Source organism: Equus quagga, chromosome 9, assembly GCF_021613505.1.
Source record: "Equus quagga isolate Etosha38 chromosome 9, UCLA_HA_Equagga_1.0, whole genome shotgun sequence".
NCBI lineage: Eukaryota > Metazoa > Chordata > Mammalia > Perissodactyla > Equidae > Equus > Equus quagga.
In genome coordinates this window covers 3,106,513-3,127,348 of record NC_060275.1, presented here as the reverse complement: position 1 = coordinate 3,127,348, position 20,836 = coordinate 3,106,513, and the positions used below count along the sequence as shown (strand labels likewise).

At 38.8% G+C, this 20,836-nt stretch overlaps 1 protein-coding gene across 9 annotated transcripts in view; it reads left to right on the top strand.

Annotated features, from left to right (window-relative positions):
• ZNF236 (zinc finger protein 236) overlaps positions 1–20,836 on the top strand; it is a 114,627-nt gene that overhangs the window by 48,980 nt on the left and 44,811 nt on the right. For all 9 annotated transcript variants that reach the window (XR_006890089.1, XR_006890091.1, XR_006890085.1 and 6 more), the window contains 5 exons: positions 5,759–6,031; positions 7,298–7,501; positions 15,875–16,016; positions 16,672–16,932; positions 19,624–19,877. Coding sequence is in view for 2 of the 9 variants with exons in the window: in XM_046671364.1 (XP_046527320.1) it covers positions 5,759–6,031; positions 7,298–7,501; positions 15,875–16,016; positions 16,672–16,932; positions 19,624–19,877 (1,134 nt within the window). In the remaining 7 variants the exon portion in view is untranslated. The remainder of the gene's footprint in view (positions 1–5,758; positions 6,032–7,297; positions 7,502–15,874; positions 16,017–16,671; positions 16,933–19,623; positions 19,878–20,836) is intronic.

Below are 20,836 nucleotides of genomic sequence, written 5' to 3'. Positions count from 1 at the left end.
CGTAGAGACACTGTGCTTATAAACAAAATCAGCATATCCCGCTGGTCCATCTTCACCTCCGCAGAGTTCTGTCAGCTTTGAGTTCTGTGCGAGTCTTTGATTTCTCTGGATATTTGACTCTTCCCTGGGTGACAGTGACCAGCACTTGTTTGACGTCCTCTGCACTTTGCTCTGCTCTGACTTCACTCGTTCCACTGCCTGTGACTTTTTGCAGGGAAGCAAAGTAACTTCTCTCTAAAGCAGCAGACTGGTGGTTTCCTTCTGCTTGTTGGAGTGACACTTCAAAAACCGCGTGAAGCAGAGGCATGAACATCTGTTGTAAACACAGAGATGCCTGTATCTTAAATTTGGCTGTTATCTGGTTGATGAGAGGAGTGCACTCCTGGAGGTCTTTTGCTTCACAGTCTTTGTGCATATGTTCCCAAGAGGATGGGATGAGCAGAAGACCTTCTTCCTCTAGGCAAATGCTCATGCAATGAAGGAAAGTGTGAACTCATTTCTGAGAAGATCCTTTTGTAAGGGACCACTGAGAACTGGCAAGAGTGTCTGTAACAGTCCAGATAAACTTTGGAAGAGCCACATTGTTTCATGGTCTGCTTGCTGTAACCAAACTTGGACCAGTTAGTGAGATATTCTGTAACAAAAAGCAAGGCGAAGACTTGGGCTGCTGTATTTCATCTACAGCTCCTCTCTGGTTGGAGATTCAGCATCTGAACTTGAAGTCCAGGATATGAGCATCTCCCCAGTTGTTAAACAGTAGTTCTGAATGTTTGTAATTAACTCGATGTTCTAGTTCTTGACAGCAGAACAACTTTCTGTAACTGACGCTGTGAGTCCTCTGGGCTGGAACTTCTGCACACACCTGCCAGGCATCTGGGGAAATCTTTAACTGCTTGAAATAAGCCAAGGCCCTTTGTCTAAAGTCTGAATCAGTATTTGCATTTAGCCCTGAATGAGCCTGTCCGTCCCCACCTCCTGCTCTACTTGGAGTTTTCTGATCACCGTAGGTGTGCCCCTCTGATCCCACAGAAGAATCCACAAGTATCTTCCCCATCACTCCGTCCGCCTCCCGCCTGCACTGCCCAGGTCCTTGTCACCTTGTTGCTCTCGTCCTCCACAGCCGACACTGGAGACGGAGGTGGCGGCGTCCCTGGCACCTTCTCTCGCGTGGAAGCTGATTGAAGAGTGAGGAGGACACATCTAAGCTGCTTTCTCTCCTGCTGGAAGCCTGGTGGCTTCTCGTGTGAGGCTTTCCAGCATCTCCCTGTCTGCCTCTCAAGCTCTGGCTCTTGCTGATTCCCACCAGACGGCTCACGCTCTGGCCATATTGGACTGTACATTTCTGGAATCTCATGCCTGGCGTTTGCTGCTGCTTTTGCCTGGTAAATGTACCTCAAACCCAGTCCTTCTTGGCAGTCCAAACACCGGCCTTTCGAAGCTCAGCTAGAGGCTCACGGCTCTCACGTAGACATTTTTAAGGGCTCTCCTCCCCAGGGGATGAATCGGCACTGTCTTCACATGTCTCGTGCTCTCTGTACAGGCCTGTTTGTGTCGCCACCCCGTCGTCCCTTCAAGGGCAGGAGCATGCCTGGAATGCACGTAGCAGCTTGTAAATGCACAGTAAATGCTCTCCTTGAAGTAAAGCCGGGAGGAAGGTGCACTCTGGCTGTGGAATCACACAGACCTCAGGGTGCACCTTAACTCTCCTATTTACTGGCATTTGACCTTGGGCAAGTTAGTTAACCTTTAGTTAGCCTTTTCATCTGTAAAATGGGGCAATGATACAATGAGTGGAAGATAACTGCATGAGAAAATCCATGTAAAGTGTGAACAGTGCCTGACACACAATAAGTTCTTAATGAATACCAATATTTTTAAATAGGTGAAACTTGCTCATGTCCCACAATTCAAAAGATACAAAACGGTATACAATGAAAAGTGAAAAATCCCCTGCTCGTTCTTGTTGAAGAATGAGCACCTCCCCCCAGGGCAGCCACTGTCACTGGGGTCTTCTATATCTTTTAAACAAGCATGAGCATATTGGTATATATCATTAATTTTTTTAGCAGGATGAGTAGCATGCTGTATATATTATTTTGAAGTTTACTTTTTTCCACCTTTTACCTTATTTTACAAAATGCCTGAATAGCATTGCATTTTATGGATAATTTAATACTATTTAGGTTCTTTGCCGTCTTTTGCTGATAAAAACAATGCTGCAGTAGATAATTTTGTAGCTCCGTCATTTCACACATGTAAATTTATCTGTAGGGTACAGTTCTGGAAATATCAGAGGTTTCAAAGGGTAAGTTCTATAAAGATTGTTTTAAGGTTTTGATTTTGAAATAATTTCAGGCTTAACAGAAATGTTGTAAAAACGATGCAAAGAATTGCCATATGCTTTTCATCTAGATTCCCCAAATATTAACATTTGCTCTCTCTTATTACCTGTATTTTCCCTGAATTTTCTAACTGTGACTTGCGGATGTAATACTCATAACTTTAAATACTTCAGTGTGTATTTCCTAAGACCATGGACAACGTCTTATATAACCACACTGCAGTCAGCAACATCAGGGTATTAAATTGGTCCAATCTACAGACCTTATTCAAATTTTATTATTTGTACCACGAATGTGCTTGATAACAAAAGAAAAAGATATTTTGTACATACTTTGAACATTTTGGTAAATATTCCTGATTTCCTTTACTGGAGTTTATCGATTTACACTCCCAGCAACAATGTATTGGAGTGTCTGCTTTCTCACAGCTTTTTGAAGAGATCGTTGTCAAAATTGTGGGATCCTTTTTACTCATCTGATAGGTTAAAAAATGCTCTCTTATTGTAGTTTTAATTTCATTTCTCTTACAAGGAGTAAGGTTGAGCAGCTTTTCATGTTAAGGAGCATTTTTCCATTAACTGACTCTGGATTTTTATTTGCTGTGATACATTCAGAATGATAGTATTTTGGGAGCTATGTTTGTGGCATATCTTCTTTTCTAATTTGTTTGCCTTTTGAGTTAAAAGGGAGAGGTATTTTGTTTTTGTATAGCCAAATTTGTCGATGTTTTATGACTTTTGGACTTGGGTAATACTTAGACTTCAGCACTGATGTTGTAGACTAATAACTTCTTTATCTAACACTTTTATACTTTCATGTTTGAAGTTAAATCTTTGACTCAATTTAATTTTTTTGTTTCCCTATGGGCACCCAGCTGTACAAACCTCATTTATTGAATAAGTCATATTTTCCCCACTGAGATGCAGTGTCACCTTCATCATACATTATACTCTCCAAACTGTATGGGTCTTTTCTGGACTTTATTCTCCTCCACTAATCTGTCTTTTTATTCATGTTTTCTGGTACCATGCAATTTTAGTTTTAATAGTGTGGTTTCATAATTAGGAAGCCTGGTCCTCTCTTGTTACACTTTTTTAAAAGTGTATTTTTTACTATTTTCATATATTTATTTTTTCATATGTACTTTAGAATCATCTGATAAAGTTCCAAAACTCTAGTTCTAAAAAAGTCCTATTGGTATTTGTATATGTGACTCAACCAGGGAGAATTGATGGCTTTATAACTTTTAGTTTTTGTACCAAAGGCTAGGGTATGTCCTTTATTAAAGGCATTTCCCTTTATTCAGATCTTTTTTTTTAAATATATTTTAGTAGTATTTTAAAATTTTCATCTTGATTGTGCTTATCGATATAAAGTATGTTGATTTTCACATATTAAAATGGCCTCTGAGTTTTAATTTTTTTAGGTATATAATCATATCATTTATAAATAATAGTTTTACCTTTTCCTTTATAGTTTATACTGTGTATTTTCTTTATCTTGTCTAATTTTGTTGGCTAGTGTCTCTAGAACACAATAAAGCAATGGCAGTGGTAGTGGACCTCTCTTGACTTTATCGGGATTTCTTTTAGTGTTTTCCTATTAAGACACATGTTGTAGTGAGATAGATTTTATTCACCTTCCCCTGTTTTTAGACAGTTTTTGAAAGTTAAAACTAGATACTGAATTTTAGTAAGTGCCTTTTCATCTTGAAGATGATTATGTGTTTTTCTTGTTAAACTTATTTATGTGTTTGAAGAGAAAAGCTACTGCTCAGCACCAGGGTGGGTTGCCATATGGGAGTGCAGACTTGGTTTCCAGGTCTTTTGCTTTGTCAAAGGGTCAGGATCTGGGTTCAGTTTTCTTTCTGTGACATGGTGTGGGCTGAACAACACGTATGCATGCCAGGCTTCAGGGCTGCCCGTTTGTAATTGCTATTCCAGTCTATTCCCAGAAATAATTAGAACCTGGTGACAGTTTTAAATTATGCCATCTTACGTAAAGATATATTTTCATTTTTGTTCGGAAAAAAAAATCTCATTTTGGGGGAAGACTATAATTTTAGCTAATAGATATTATAGTTCTCTCTCACCTTTTTATCCCTTGGTTTTTTGACTTGTAATGATAAGACTATTAGGTAATTATTGCACTTCTCTGAATTAATTTTTACCTATTAGTTTTAAGCAGTCTTGAGTTTTAGACTTCCTTTATAAACAATATCACTATAAAAGAAATGTCTTCCTCTCACTTTGAAAACCATTTCCCTTGTTGCTACTCTCTTTCCCCCATCATGCTTTGTGTATGTTCCTCTCTTTGTCCTTGTTTTCATTGTATCACTTTTTAGAAAAATGTTATTTTTCATTCTTTTTCCTAACCTCCTTTCCCGTGTTAGTCTTCAAAGAGCATTATATTCAGGAAAATAGATTTTCTCTTCTTACAGATTCACTTCATATAAGGAGAATTCCTTGTATTTATTCATGACAGAGAAAGAAACAAGATTTTATTTTTCCCTAATAAAACTATTTCTGTACAGACATATTTAAATAAAAAGTTAAAATTTTCTGATGATTTCATTAACATGGCCAAAATATTTTTGATTTCAAGTGGATTCTTTACCTTATTATAGGTGCGTATTTAATTTTAGATGAGTAAATCTAAGAAAAAATTTTAAAAACTAAAAAATGATTCTACTGAATTTTGTTTTTTAAAAATTTTTTTATATTTTAGAACTCATTTTACTTATATTTTCATAAATTCTACTTGTGATTTTTCTTCTGATAGGAATAGTTTTAAACCTGATTGAAAGGTGAATAATAATATTTAGAGTAACAACACAGAGAATCTTTTCTATTTGATCATGAACTCGTTTGTGTCATATCTACTATTTCTTTGTCTTAACTATTTGTAAATTCCCTTTTATAGCAAAATACATTTACTATTTCCTAATTATTTGCATTTGTACTGTTTTATTAGCGATATCAGATGAGCTCAAACGACGCTTATTCCAACTTCATTCCTTCTCCTCATGTCCTTTGAGTAAATTTTGGAGTCACTGGATCCTGGCTGCTTTCATTCACGTTCGCAGTGGGCTGTCTGTGCTGTGGACTCAGGATTTATGTTGCATTGTCTGTCCAGTTAGCGCTTTCTCTCTCACAGGCTGTGATTTGTGTTCTCATGGGACTGTTAGAATTTTCTGTAAGATTAAATCATAGTCCTCCATAATTTCAGTGATTATGCAAAATTCAACTTTTTCCATAATTGATCATATATCTTCTGCTGTGGCAAAAAGTATACAGCTTTTCATAGGTATGGTATGCTATTTTAATCTAACCCTAGAAAGGAATTCAAGTGCCTTAATATTTGGCATCATGCAGTTTCCTGGCCAAGCTGGACTGTGTGTTTAAATTTTGCCTTAGGCTCAATCCGCGAGGAGAATGGCGTTCGCTGGCACGTGTGTCCCTACTGCACCAAGGAGTTCCGGAAGCCCAGCGACCTGGTGCGCCACATCCGCATTCACACCCACGAGAAGCCCTTCAAGTGTCCGCAGTGCTTCCGGGCCTTTGCCGTGAAGAGCACTCTGACCGCCCACATCAAAACGCACACGGGCATCAAGGCGTTCAAGTGCCAGTACTGCATGAAGAGCTTCTCCACCTCCGGCAGCCTCAAAGTGCACATCCGCCTGCACACAGGTGCCGCGGCCCCCCGACAGCAGAGCCTGCGGAGGATCGCTCCGCACTCTGAGGGCGCATTCTCCCTTCTTTTCATAAGGGTTTTTGATTCCCTTCTGTAGGCTAGGCATGGGGTGTACACTGGTAAAGGAGGTCCGTGGGACTGATCTCATGGAGCTGGGGCTTCGTGAGGGAGGCGTCAAGCAGTAGCACTCGCGAATGCACATAGAAGTGCAGAGTGAGAGGGAGGCTGCTCGTGGGTGGCCAGATTTAGACAGACTTTGGGCCCTTCTCCGGAAGAGGCACCACTTGCGCAGCGTGGGAAGACCTGTGGGTTTGAGCTGCCCCGCTGCAGCCGGCCCTCTGTGCGGAGGCCTTGGCCGGGAGGGACACCTTAGCAACTGCTCTCGCTTTCAGAGACTGTAATCAGTATGAAGGCATGAAAGCGCATATTCAGGCTTCAGTTTTGTTTCCAACAGCTTAATTGAGATAAAATTCACTCTTTTACAGTGTACAATTCAGAATTGTGCAACCTGCACCGTTATCTGATTTTTGGACATTTTTATCATCACCCCCAAAAGAAACCCCATACTGCTTAGCAGTAACTTCCCCTATCTCCTCTGAGTTTCTGGGCTGCGCTGGGCGTGTGGATGAGTATTTGAAAAAGCTGAAATTAGTCAATTTTGTTCTGTGTCCTTTTTTGGAATCTGCATTTTCGTTTACGAGTAAAGTTGTAAATGAAGGAACTTTCCTTCAGAAAAGGAGAGTGGTAGTAGAGGATTGTTGAGAGGACATTATGACCATCGTCAGCAGCCCCAGCGTTATTTACAATCAGTAACACTAGTTACTGCTGGGTACCCAGTGCTGGGCACTGCAAGAGTGCTGTGTACACATGAGTGTGTCCAGACCCAGCAGCAAGCCTGGAGGCAGGCGTTGTCACTCCAGTTTACAGATGGCAGCTTGAGAGGGAGAGCAGTCTTACACACTTCAGTGTTCTTGAGGACTGCTAGTTGTTTGAATGTCCCTATTTTACAATGTAAGGCTTTCTCCTAAAAATAGTAAATTTTCCTTTTTTTACTAAAATTCTCTTATTACATGCCTTAACATCTATAGTATGCACTGTATTCAAACAAGGAAAATAACTCTATAATATCCACGAAGTTATAAGCATGAAATGATAAATTGAATATTCAAATCAATATTAAACTACTAGAAATTTATGTTGGCATTAATTGTTGAGATGCATTCCCTTGAAATAATCCTACTGTGTTCTTTTATTTTTATTAGGAGTCAGACCTTTTGCTTGTCCTCACTGTGACAAAAAGTTTCGAACCTCAGGCCATAGGAAGACTCACATTGCTTCCCACTTTAAACACACGGAGTTAAGGAAGATGAGGCACCAGCGAAAACCTGCAAAGGTTCGTGTTGGCAAGGCGAACGTTCCAGTCCCTGATATTCCTTTGCAAGAGCCAATTCTCATAACTGACGTAGGTAAGACTCTCTTCCCTGTGGTTCCTTGCAAAGGGCATATAAATATGATGTTCTACGTTGTTAGATCGTTTTAGGCATGGTGTTAGTGAAGTTTTCGTTAAGCATTGTCTTGCGTTATGGGCCAGTATGTTCCAGGATCAAAATTAAAATCCTAGTTCTGTCTAAACTGCCCAAATTGTGTTCTTGGTTAAGAGAGAAATGGTGTGTAAGTGAAGATAGCGGTATATAAGTCTTCATTGAAGAGAAGTTCCTATCTCAGTGGAGCTGCTAAAAATGGACGACGGTTCTTTATGTGAAACTCACAGTGCACTTTGTTTGCCTCACCTGAAATCCCTGCATGGTGTGTAACAGTGTTATCTGGGCTGCTTTGTCTTTGGATTAAGAAGAAAAACTACCCGCTTTTAAGTTCTTTTTAGGCTCAGTGTTGTTATAATCAAGGTAAATTATGATTTTGTTAACTAAAAAGAAAATGCTGCTTACGAGAATCTTCAGAAAAGTGATTTTTGTAAGCACTAGAACCAATTAAAGAAACCTCATTAAATTCTGTGTGAGAGTTTACATTTTATGCAGTTTCTGTATTTCATCATTGTCTTAGACAAGACAATCCAGTCAATGAACAAAATTAACATCAAGTGAAATATAATTTAATATAAATAAAGCTTAAATGGCATAAAGAGAGCTATTTTAGATTAATATAAGTTATAGTCCACCAGTAAGATGATAAACAGTCATGAACCTTTAAGTATCTAGGAGCATATCATCAAAATATATAAACCAAAAATAAATAGAAGAAAGGAGGAAGTATAATGAGAAATCCTGAGATCAATTTAACTAAACTCAGTGAGACTGAAGAGGATTTGAAGCACATATATAAAAAGAGTGATTTAGTACCTTTATAGAATCTTTTACTCTAAAATACACACTTCTAAATATGCATGAAATAGAAGATCACATTCTAGGGCATGGGAAATTTCACATTCTTGAAAGTAGATATTGTACAATCTTTGATTACAGTTCAATGAAAACATTAATAGAAAATAGTTATCTAAAATTTAATTATATGGAAAAGAAAGACTCAAAACTACAATTACATGCTACAAAGAGGAGCATTATATCAACAAATTGGATGGACCAAAGCTGCCATCGGCAAAATTAAGACTTTTAAAAAGTATTTCTTACTACAAAATAAGAAAAAATGAAAATAAAATACATAATTCAAAAAACTAGAAAAATGGAAGTAGCAAAATGGAATTAATAAATATAAGAGAATTTAAGATAGAAAACAAAATTCTAGTGACCTTAAATGCTTTTATGATTTTAAATGAACAGTAAAATAGATGACTTGGTATGTCACTAGTAAACTGAAAACTGAGAAAACACCTATAATTTTAGGGATGAGAAATGAGCTATAAGCACAGATATAAATGAGATAAAAATTGTTTTCAAATCTTCTCTACAACTTTTTGCTAATACCTTTGAAAGTTTAGATGAAATTGGTCTTTTCTAGGATAATGTACTTATCAGAATTGACTCTGGAAGGAATGGAAAACCCCAAAAACAAACAACAAATTAAAGATCTTCCTCTCCAAAATACCAGTCTCTGATTTTATGTATGAGTTCTACTAAGCTTTCCAGGAGCTATAATTCTTAGGGTACTTAATTTTTTTAGAGCGTAGAAACTGGTCAGAATTCCCATGTAGGTTAAAAGACTTTGAACAACAGACCGATTTCACTTAATGTGTATTTAATCTTCACCATAGTCTATAGCGTCTCAGTAGTTTGTGTTATTCTTGAAATGCAGAAAAATATCTAAAAGTCAGGACAAATTAAACATTTATTTAGTAGTCCCAGAATTATACTTCATGTTTGAGGGGTACCCTCAAATTACCAATTTTTTCAGGTTGCCATGAATCAAGTTAAACACCTGTGGGTTTCTTGACTTTAAATTTATGAATCCTTAGTTGAGTTAAATGAGAGTCCTGAATCTCTAGACTTTTCATCTTACACCAAGTTAGTGGAAGTAGAATTCTGTTTGGTCTAGGCTGAGCAAGACACCTGAGGGAAATGATTCGTAGAGGAGGCTTCACATTGTCAAATGTAAAATATTGTAAATGCTTATTTTCATACTTAGCTTCATTGTTATTTATATTTGTGTGTGTCTCTTCTCTCAGACTCTGAGCTCCTTGAGGGCTGTGTTGAAAAGATATGACTGTAGTAACCTTTGAAGGATAGATTTTGATACAAATACAACAGAGAGGGTTTTAGCATAGATTAGTTACAATTATTTGACTTAATCGGGAGATGAGATGTTCCAGTTCAGTCTAGTTACTTGAAATACAGTATGCGGGGCTGGCCCAGTGGCCAAGTGGTTAAGTTCGCTCCCTCCGATTCGGCAGCCCAGGGTTTTGCTGGTTGGGATCCTGGGCGCGGACATGGCACCGTTCATCAGGCCATGTTGAGGCAGTGTCCCACATGCCACAGCTAGAAGGACCCACAACTAAAAGATATACAACTATGTACTGGGGGGATTTGGGGAGAAAAAGCAATTAAAAAAAAAAAAGATTGGCAGTGGTTGTTAGCCTAGGTGCCAATCTTTAAGGAAAAAAATACAATACGCTTTACATTGAGACTGTCACTTAGGAAAGTATTAGAATGCATTAAAAATATTATGCCGAGTAATTTAATCTCTGCATATTAAGGCAGCACTGTTGGATAGTATAATACCGTAAGGTGATATATTTTTAAAAACTTTTAGGGCTGCATAGGGACTTAAAAATAGTCTTTCCAAAGTTTCTCTACATTCCTCATTCCTCATTTTTACAGCTGTAAAAACTGGGCCCTAGAGAGTTATAACGTTGCTTTTAGGTTATGCAACTAGTTTGTGCTCATGGTAGAACTGGGACCTGGATCTTCTGACTTCTAGACCAGGGTTGTGTTCAGTAAAACGCACTTCCTTCCCACGTGCATTACCATTGCCCTCTGGGCACAGAAGTGTGGAAGAGCACACCATGATTTTCAGAGTCCCTGTATCTTGGTATCAGCCACCAGTAGTCTTTACGAAACTTGAATATGTGTAGTTCATTGCATTTTAGGGATTGTATTTCACTAGTATTTAGAGTCTATTATACTCTAAATGTTTATTCTTCTAATTCAAGAACTAAATTTTAAATAAAATAATGTGCAGCCTGGGGAAATATTGGAGTCAAGGTGATCATAATCTGATCTGTAGCTGCGTCTGGATTTTCAAAACATATGTATATTATATGTCCATTTTTAAAACAATCACTCTTTTTCTCTATGTATGACTCTGTGTATGTGTATAAGTATAATATCACCATTTTTCCGTTTTGCGTAGCATAAATGTTTGAAATATCTTTTCTCTGAAGTGAGCCAGAGTTTGGTTATCTATTATTTTAAACCTCAGGCTGTAATAATTGATCTTCCAAGCTCATATTTATGTTTTAATCATATTAATATTAGTGCATTTATCTTGCTTTTCTCTACACATTTGCCTAACCTAGTATATCAAATTTCTTTTATACATGTTATGTAGGATATATTATATATGTTATGTTTGTCATGCAATATTTGCATTCTCTTACTATTTGCACTATATGAATGCTTTTGTAAAACTAAGTTGTGTTTTCCCCAAGCACCATAACAAGATAAACCTTTTTCTTCTGGTATTATAGAAGGAATTTTAGGACGTTTTAAGGACATTTCTAGTTTGTTTTTGAGGCATATCAGTTAACTGAAATTTATTCATGCCTTTCTTTGAGATAAGTAATTTCCTTAAAAAAATATATTAAGGACTGATAATCTAGTAAAAATGACATAATATAGCCAGGACCTTAGGACTTTTTATGTATGTTTAATCACCTTTAGTTTTTTTTCTTTAAAGATTGAGAGTTTATAATTAGCCTAACTTTTTAACAGAACTTTGTGAAATTATTAGAGTGAAAAATAAGGCATCTAAAAATTGAGGTCTGTTATTTTACTTCTTTAGTGGCTCAAAGTAGGAGTCCCCCAAACCCTTCTTGCAAAGGGCTTAGAATCCTCTGGGGATCTGCTTCAAAATACATTTGCCTGGATACCCCCTAGGGATGATAATTCCATGTCTGGGGCAGGGAGAGACACTGAGATGATAGTTGTATTTACTAGATTGTTTATTGCAACATTGTGACAGTGTACACAGTTAGAAGCAATCGAAATATCCATCAAAAGGGTATTTAAGTGAACTGGGTACATGGGAATGTGGAATTCCTTGCAGTCATCCAAAGGATGTTGGAGATGGTGTCATATGTCATGACTTGGAAAGATGTTAGCTGTATATATGAATTATAAACAGGTAATTAGAGAACAGTGTGTAACTTGATCCCACTGACATTTGTATGTAACAGACTCTTTTGTTCAAGTATACACTGAGCTGTCAGTTGTGGTTTTCTCTGAGAGATGTTACTGTGCAAGCTCTTTTGTTTTTCTTTTTATGATCCTCTGAACTTTTAGAAGGGGCCAGAGGACTTGCAGGTTTCCTAAGGGTAGATTGGCAAGGGCTTGGGTAAAGGGATTTGGCTCATGGAGTACAGGCAGCATTGAGAAGGAAGTGAAGACAGACTGGGAGACTGAAGACAGGCCAGGATGTGAGGCTGGGGCTCAGCAGACTCAAGGAATGGGTCGTCAAGAGTGAGAGCTTCCAGGGAAGCAGTTTGACAAAGACTTAGTGTTATGGAGAAGAAATGATGAGCTAAACATTCTATGAAGTTGTTTATGGTGGAGAATGTGTTTACCAGGGAACGTAGGTTCCAGAAGCCACAGGAGAAAGAGTTGGGAGGAGAAGAGTGGGAGGCTGGGTGGGGTGTTTGCTGCGGAGGTAGGTTGCTGGAGGTGGGGCACTGCACCAGGGTAGGGGTGACACAGAGAGGAGGGATGGTCCCTGGGCCTTATGAGGGCTGGGAGCTGTGAGGCCTGGTACAGATAGGCAGTCTTAAGTCTTTAGATAAGATTCTGGTGTGAGGTTGCTTCAGTGAGGGCTGGATGTCAGGGGCTAGACAGTGATGTCAGGGGCTAGACAGTGATGTCAGGGGCTGACAAGGTGGATGTTGGTTGTGTATCTAAAGGTGCTAAATCAGATGTGACCTAATGCCTGGAGGAGTCAGGCCTGACTGCTCCTTTGGGAGCCAAACAGCTGTTGAGCTTTGTGTCCGGACTGCAGAGTGCTAGGGGGAAATTCTCCTGGAGTCCTTCATGGACTTCAGGTCTGACTACTTGGTAAGCTCGTGAACACTTCCCCTCCCTGCCCCTGGCATAGTCTTTTTTGGTGTGGGAAATAGCAAGAGCAGTAATTTGTTTTCTCATTTGTGAAGTACCTTATTTTTTCCCCTATGAAACACATAGAAGACAACCATCCGAGGGCTTTTATTTTTTAAAAGTTATCTTGTGAATTTCTTTGAGTTTACCCACTTCCATGAGTTTATGTAATTTACATAACTAATTGCTTAAAATTATTTCACTTTCCTATGTTTCTCTTTCTCGATGCTTTTTAATGTATGTTATCTAATAAAACATAAAATTTCTCACATTTGTATATTTGTACAGTTCATTTTAGTTGTGGGAGGAGAGTTTAACAATATTTTTATTGGTGTTTTTCCTACAAAGCATTCATTCCATTAGGTTCACCGAGGAATGAGAAAATGGCTTATCAGATATTATTTGGAGTTTACAATTTTAATTAAGTGCTAATTTTATGCTGAGTTATTGATCCTGTTTGCGTAAAATTCCAAATAGCCGTGACTAATATGCTGTTGTGCGTTACCAGTGGACCTTCCACACTGAGCATTTTAATTTTATAGCTTCGTAAGCTTAGTAGTGACCAGAGGCGTCACTCTTTTTAGTTCCATTTTGGAGAACATTCACATTAGTTTTCTGTTCTCTTCATAGAACCTAACATGCTTCCCTAAACACAGTAGATGTGCAATGAAGGTTACCCATAAGACTGTGAATAAACAATCTTAGTTTGAATTTGTGTGTATTTCTTTCCTTTAGTGTCTAACTTCTAGACACTGGGAACAGGATCATTAATTTATTCAGTCATATTTATGTGTCCTACTTGTCAGGTGTTATGTTGGCCCAGGGCTATGTTCGTGACCATGGGACAGGTCCTAGGCTCAAGAAGGTATAGCTAGTGGAGCAGGGAAGAGAGACGAGAACAAGCAGTGACAAGCGCTCAAATAGAAATAAGTCCAAGTGTAGAGATAGGGAATTGTGGGTTTCTTCAGAAAATAGTCAGAGCATAATGATATAGAGGGACAAGATATAGCTGCATATGTACATAGATGGGTGGGTGGATGGATGGATGGATGGAAGGATGGACGGATAGAGATAGATGGAGTGAGCGCTGGAATGCCAACTGACCAGTTGTAGTAGTAAGTTTTTGATAGTAAGCTGTTGAAGGTATCTGAGCAAATTGCTGTTAAGATTGTAGCTTACTTTGGTAAAAATGTTTTTCTGTCAGTGATATGAGAAGGCAGAGGAGGACAGTCATTTGGGAGGCTAGCATCGTCTAGGTGAGTATTTTGTAGAGCCATGTAGGGGAGAGACTGAGAGTGTAGGTTCAAAGGATCAGCCCTTGCACGGCCTGCATGTCTTTGAGCAGCGGGCATGTCGTTCCACCTACATCGGGTTTATTTAATATGCGTGCCCTGGGGAAGGTAGTGGGGATGCACTGAGTGATGAAGCTCTTTCTTTTGGGTGGGAAAGAAGAGTTGTTAGGGAAAAGCAAGACAGTGCCTTGAAGCACAGAGTGATGTTGGAGCTGCCTGGAGGGAGAATGTCTGTGTGGTACTGTTACGGCTCTGCTAGTTCAAAAAACTGATGAAATGGGAAGAGGTTTGGCAGCTCTTAGGGTTTTTCTGTGTGGATTATACACAAATCATAAGGGAGGGCTCTGAATTCTCTTTGAAGACCAAATGGAGCTTCTGATGCAAGCATCAGGGAGTGCAGGTCAGTTCACTTAAGTCTAGTAAGTGAGTGATGTGATTTAGCTGAGACATGGAGTTCTCTCCAGCTTTCTTATTTTTTTCTCCATTGTTTGAAATTGGTGGCAGTGGAAATAGAAGCGAGGAAACAAGTTTAAGAAATGTTGGACATGTATGACCTCCATGACCGGCAAATGACAAACAAATGACAGACTCAACGAGACAGAGGAGGGAGTTGTCAAAGATTCTGAAATGCCTGGCCCTGTATGAGTAGGAGAATGGAGTTCTATATGTACTACTAGGAGAGCTGGGAGGAAGAAGCAGGTTTTAGGGCAAAGAATGAGCTGTATCCTGGACTGTTAGGGAATGAGGAAAGCAGTGTGTTAGGGGTGCCTATTGATAATCATTGCGTAGAGGTTAATGGTACAGCTAAGGGAGGAGAGAGATGGTGGACCGAGTCCAGAATCTTGGCAGATAGCTGCATTGTCTTGGAGGGAGGAGGAACAGCCAAGATAGAATGACAGCATGAGTCTTCCTCTTAATGTTCCAGGTAAATGTTAAATAGTTCGAAAGTACGTTTGGCCTGATTTGTATATATAGCTCAGCTTGATCAACACATATTTATTACATGGTTAACGTAATGGAATTGTTTATTTATTGAAAGTATGTAAAACCTGAAATATTTAAGTTAGTAATTTTGTTATTTAAAGATATCCCTTTAATAAACTTCCTATGAAAATGCTGACTTTTTTAGAACAAAAGATTGTGTTAGAATCATTTCTGTTTTGAGTTTATTATAGTACATGGTGTATAATCTTCATACTAAACAAATAAGGGATTAAAAATCCTGATTTACCTAAATTTTGGATATAGTTAGGTAAATTCCTTGCCAACAAATGCTCATATAGAAAGTAAATGTAGGAATCCATTAAAAATTGGCTCTAGACCCAAGGGAAGTAACTGTAACAATATAGATATTCCCTATGTTGCAAAAATATCTATCTGGGCCAGCCCTGATAGCCTATTGGTTAAGTTTGGCATGCTGTTCATGGGTTCAGTTCCTGGGCGAGGACCCACACCAGTGGTCTGTCAGTGGCCATGCTGCAGTGGTAGCTCACATACAAAAAGAGGAAGATTGGCAGTAGATGTTAGCTCATGACGAATCTTCCTCAGCAAAAAAAAAGAAAAAGAAAAAATATCTATCTTATATTAACTTTGTATTTCCTAATAGGTATTCTTTAAATAGCCAGTTCCTAACACAACATAGCTTTTAATTGCAACATTGAAATCTTTAACGCCTCAGAATTTTCATCTTCTGGGTAAAGCAGATGCCTTTTGACATATAACTTTTTTAGTAGCAATGACAGTGAATTATTCCTGATTTTCTTTTGGTTTGTAGGTCTTATCCAGCCCATTCCACGAAACCAGTTTTTTCAAAGTTATTTTAATAATAATTTTGTAAATGAAGCAGATAGACCATACAAGTGTTTTTATTGTCATCGTGCATATAAAAAATCTTGCCACCTTAAACAACACATCAGGTAAGGTAACATAGATTCAGAGATGGAAATTTAGTATAATTACAGTGATTTAGTGAAATGGTGACTGGTAGACATATTAAGGATGGTAGTGTTGGCTTTGGTATTTAAAATGTCACGTTCGACCCCAAAATATTTATTGATGATTGATACTTTCATTCTTTAGTGTCTTGAGTAAAATATTTCACCCAGAAATTGCCAGTGAATTTTATTTACAGTCCTGTTATAGTTCGGTATTTGCAATTTCTAGGACATGTTGAGGAAGTACTTGTTTCTTTTCATTAGAATTATGTCCTTTAACAGTTTTTCAGGTGTATTCATCAGAGTTTAGATTAATTGTTGGTGCTAGCACCAGTGAAAAGAAAATAGAAACTTGATCTCGAGGGACAGTGAGATGTCATGAAAAAAGTATACATCTTAGAGGAGGACATGGGGTCCAGTTTTGTCTCCATTGTAGACTAGCTCTGTGACTCGAGGCCGTCAGTTGAGCACCTGAGTCTCAGGTGTGTTTGTTGGTAGAAAGCAGACAGCTGCAACTTTGCTGCTTAGCTGAAAACAGGGATGATCTAGTGAAGTAATATACGAGAGTGCATTCTAGATTACAAAGCGTTATAGTGTGAGAAGCTTACTCATGCATTCAAATCTTCATTCGTTTTAGATCGCATACGGGTGAGAAGCCTTTTAAGTGTTCTCAGTGTGGAAGGGGCTTTGTTTCTGCGGGAGTGCTCAAAGCACACGTCCGAACGCACACTGGACTGAAGTCTTTCAAGTGTCTGATATGTAATGGCGCCTTCACCACTGGCGGTAGCCTGCGACGACATATGGGCATTCACAACGACCTTCGTCCCTACATGTGCCCCTATTGCCAGAAAACATTTAAGACCTCACTAAATTGCAAAAAGCACATGAAAACCCATAGGTATGTATAGTTCTGATGGTCACTTTTTAATCATCTTTCTAATTCCCAGATGGTGGTGGAGAGTGTTTTTAAGAAATAATTGTCTTCGATTCCTATATTATTACTTCTAGCTTGAGGTATATGGGGTAAATAAACTTCTATGTTAGTGTCTAAGGATCTGTTGAGAGCCACAGACTAAAGCATTAACATTTTTATTTTTAATATAATATTGAAGTAGTCTATATTGGGCTAAATGCTTTGTAAGCTCTCTTTTAAAACTGATAGTCAATAACAGATGAAATGCTAAATAGACTATGCCTAGTATACTTAGGTAGTGAAGATGTCAAAAAAAGAAGTTCTTCGTCAACTCTGTGATTTCTAGGCATATCATTAGGCATCTGAATGATAATTATTCTATGTTGTTGATTTAAAAAGAATATATTTTTAGCTCCTGCAAAAGTCTGCTATGAAAGCTGACTTCCATTTTCACTTGATTAGAGGGTTCCCTCATCTCCCAGGGGAGGGCATCCCACCAGCCCTGCAGAGATGCATTTCTGACTGTGTGGAGCTTGTTCAGGGGTTTCTGTGAAGCCGCAGAGCTCTGTCTTGTAGTGGACAGCCTGGATGAAGGGACCACATCCTAGGAGGCTTTGAAAATAAGAGTTACTAGACCTACCATAAAGGAATATTGAACCTTCTGCCCTAGAACATTTACTTTGGACAGTATTTCAACCCGGATGTCTCTGCCCAGGTATTACCTGCAAAACAAATCCCCAGATGTGAGAATACGTTAACTGTGAGAAACAGTTGTTTTGATGTTGTCCATCTGGATGCCTGAGTGCACTTGACAGAATTGACTCCCTTGATTTTGGTACAGTTGATCGCTTAGTGAGAAGTTTAACTGCTTCTTGAGACCATCTAGGGAATATGATATTGGTGGTGTGAATATGGGCACCTCTTGCCATTTATATATCCGGTTGTACTTTACTGCATTTTATGGAGAAAATTATATACTTTATGTGCATTTGGGAACTGGTGAACTCATGAGTGCACAGATGTTTAGGATGCTGTGTTTCCGCTCACAGTAGTGTGATGTCTGAGTGGTATAGTGTACTATGAGGAGTGGAGCTTGGGCACAGCCTTGCCCAGCAGCCTGGTAAATAGTATTTTTCTCTGTCAAGAAGCCAGACCTTTACAGTGTACTTTCTGTGGTAGTGTTAGGAGTTCAGGTTCAAGGCCGTTTATGGACTCAATGGCCAGTGGTATAATTTCTGGAAAGTAGGTCGGCTGCCTTTAGAAGGGATGTTGCATCTGCCACTGCATGTCATGGGTTATGCTGAGGGACACCTGCCACAGTTGCGCTAGGAGATGAATGTGTGATGGAGGTGGCACTCTAAAGACTGGCAGGGCTGTCGTATGCCAGAGTAGGTGTTTCTCTCTCATAGCTCGTGAAGACTTTGAACCTGCCTGCGAGCAGGGTAGCTCCAGTGTTTCATCCCTTTGTTTGAAGCCTTGGGAATTCCCAAAATACTGTAACACTTACATTTAAAATAGGTATAAAAGGTTACTGTAGTAAAAGTCGTGGAAAAAAACAACCCTAGCAAACAAACAGAAAACAAGACTCCATCAGTTACCATGCAAGACACGTTTCCTCCCCTTTAGGGCAGTGGTGGAGAAGACACGTGAGCAACATGGCATTGCTTTGCAGCCACCATCGGGGAAAGGGGTGACGATATGTGTTCTCATTCTTTGCTACTTTTTATTACATTTTTGTTCCCCCTTCCTCAGTGAAAGTAGTTGGTAAGTGACTATTTGTGATATCAGAAAATGAAGAGGAAAGATTTTGTTTGGAACTAAGAATGGAATTTTGAGTTGGCAGATTCATGAGATTCTGGAATCAAACATACGGTGGAGCTTGTATGGGTCTGACCATGATATCTTAGAAAGGGGAATAGGTCATTCATACTTATTAGATGTTGTGTAGCCTGTTAATCAGATAATTGAGCTATTTTTTTAAGTTCTTTGATTCATTCACTGAATTAATTGTTCATTTTTCTCTTTAAAAGATAAGTTGTTGACCTTGCTAAAGATATACTGGATGTGTTTTGTATACGTAAAAGCTATATTAAAATGAATAATGATCCTGCCGAAAGTCAGAGTGGCCATATGCCTCACGGTTCTGTAACGCAGTGGCTCTTTGGTCGGATAAGACGTCTGTGGCCCTGGCTGTGAGAGATGGCAGGTTATAGGACGTTGTCTGCCCCCTCCCCAACCATATACCACATTTGTTTATGGTACTGAAATCAGTCCGTAGAGGCACTGTCTCATTTTGTACAGTTCTTTTTCTGAATACTTTAACTCACTGCAGAATTTGAGTTGGGAGAGTTTTATTTTGAAATATGGCATCTTTTCTATTTTTTTAACTTTTTAAAAATTCTGGTATGTGTTATCCTTCACCCTCCCTTTGTTGCCTTCATGTGCCTATAATCTGTGAAAGCACTAAAGATAAGGCAAAATGATTTTTCTTCAGAATCATTAATAGTATTTAATCTTCAACTGGATTGCCATCATGACTTCAAAATGAGAGAATTTAAAGTAAAAATGTTAATTTATTAATTATTTAATAAATAAATTACAACTTGCACAGTTGTATTCCGTGTGTGTTATTATTGACAGCATCTAACTTTTTGAGTTATCATTGATCTTTTGGAGATATGAACTTGCCCAGCAGCTCCAACAGCATCAACAAGCCGCCTCGATAGATGACAACACCGTGGACCAGCAGAGCATGCACGTCTCGACTCAGATGCAGGTGGAGATTGAGAGTGACGAGCTGCAGCAGACAGCTGAGGCAGTCGCAGCACACCCCGAGGCCATGCTGGACCTGGAGCCACAGCATGTCGTAGGCACAGAAGAAACAGGACTTGGTCAGCAGTTGGCAGATCAGCCTTTGGAAGCAGAGGAAGGTAACTATTTCAGGAGTTTTAACTTTTGGAATTATCCGTATAGTTTTGCAGCCCTTCCTGCTCACTGTAGTCCATGTTGGTATCTCATCTCTGACTTTTGTAAATCACAGTTTGTGCTATGTATGTATGTGCGAGAGTTTGGTGTGCATATAGAGTTATAGAAATAGGATCTTTCACTACATAGTTTTTTGTAACCTACTTTTACCCCTGAATATATTGCGAATATCTTTTGTTTTCAGTAAGTATACATCTCTGTACATCTGTATGGTCTGTAGTATTCTATTATGGTATTCCATGTCTGATGCACAGACTATTGCAGGTCTGTAAATTGTTACGAGCCTGCACCGAGATTAGGCTCCTGATCCAGCACATTGCTTCCTTCATCAATAGAGTCTTGCTACAAAAAGTTGTGAGCCCCACTGCAGACAACGAGTACAGTGACATACAGTAGTCTCGCCTTATCCTTGGGGGATATATTCCAAGACCCCCAGTGGATGACTGAAACCCAGATAGTACTGAACCCTGTATATGCTATCTTTTTTCTTATATATATATACCTATGATAAAGTTTAATTTATAAATTAGGCACAGTAAGAGATGAACAATAACTAATAATAAAATAGAACAATTAAATAATATACTGTAATAAAAGTTACCGTAGATCTTAGCAACTCAGCATACCATTTTTTTCCTTTCTTTATTGAGTAGAGAACTTTTAGCTTTTCAATTACAGGAAGCACTATACAGCTTCTCCTTGGCATATCAGAATTGCCAGCATCATTCCTCTTATGCTTTGGGGCCATTATTAACAAAAATAAAGGTTACTTGAACAAAAGCACCGAGATACTGTGACAGGTGATCTGATAACCAAGAGGACTCCTGAGTGACTAGTGAGCTGGTGGTGCATACGAGCTGGGTCTGCTGGAGAGAGGGACGGCTCACACCCTGAGTCCTGAATC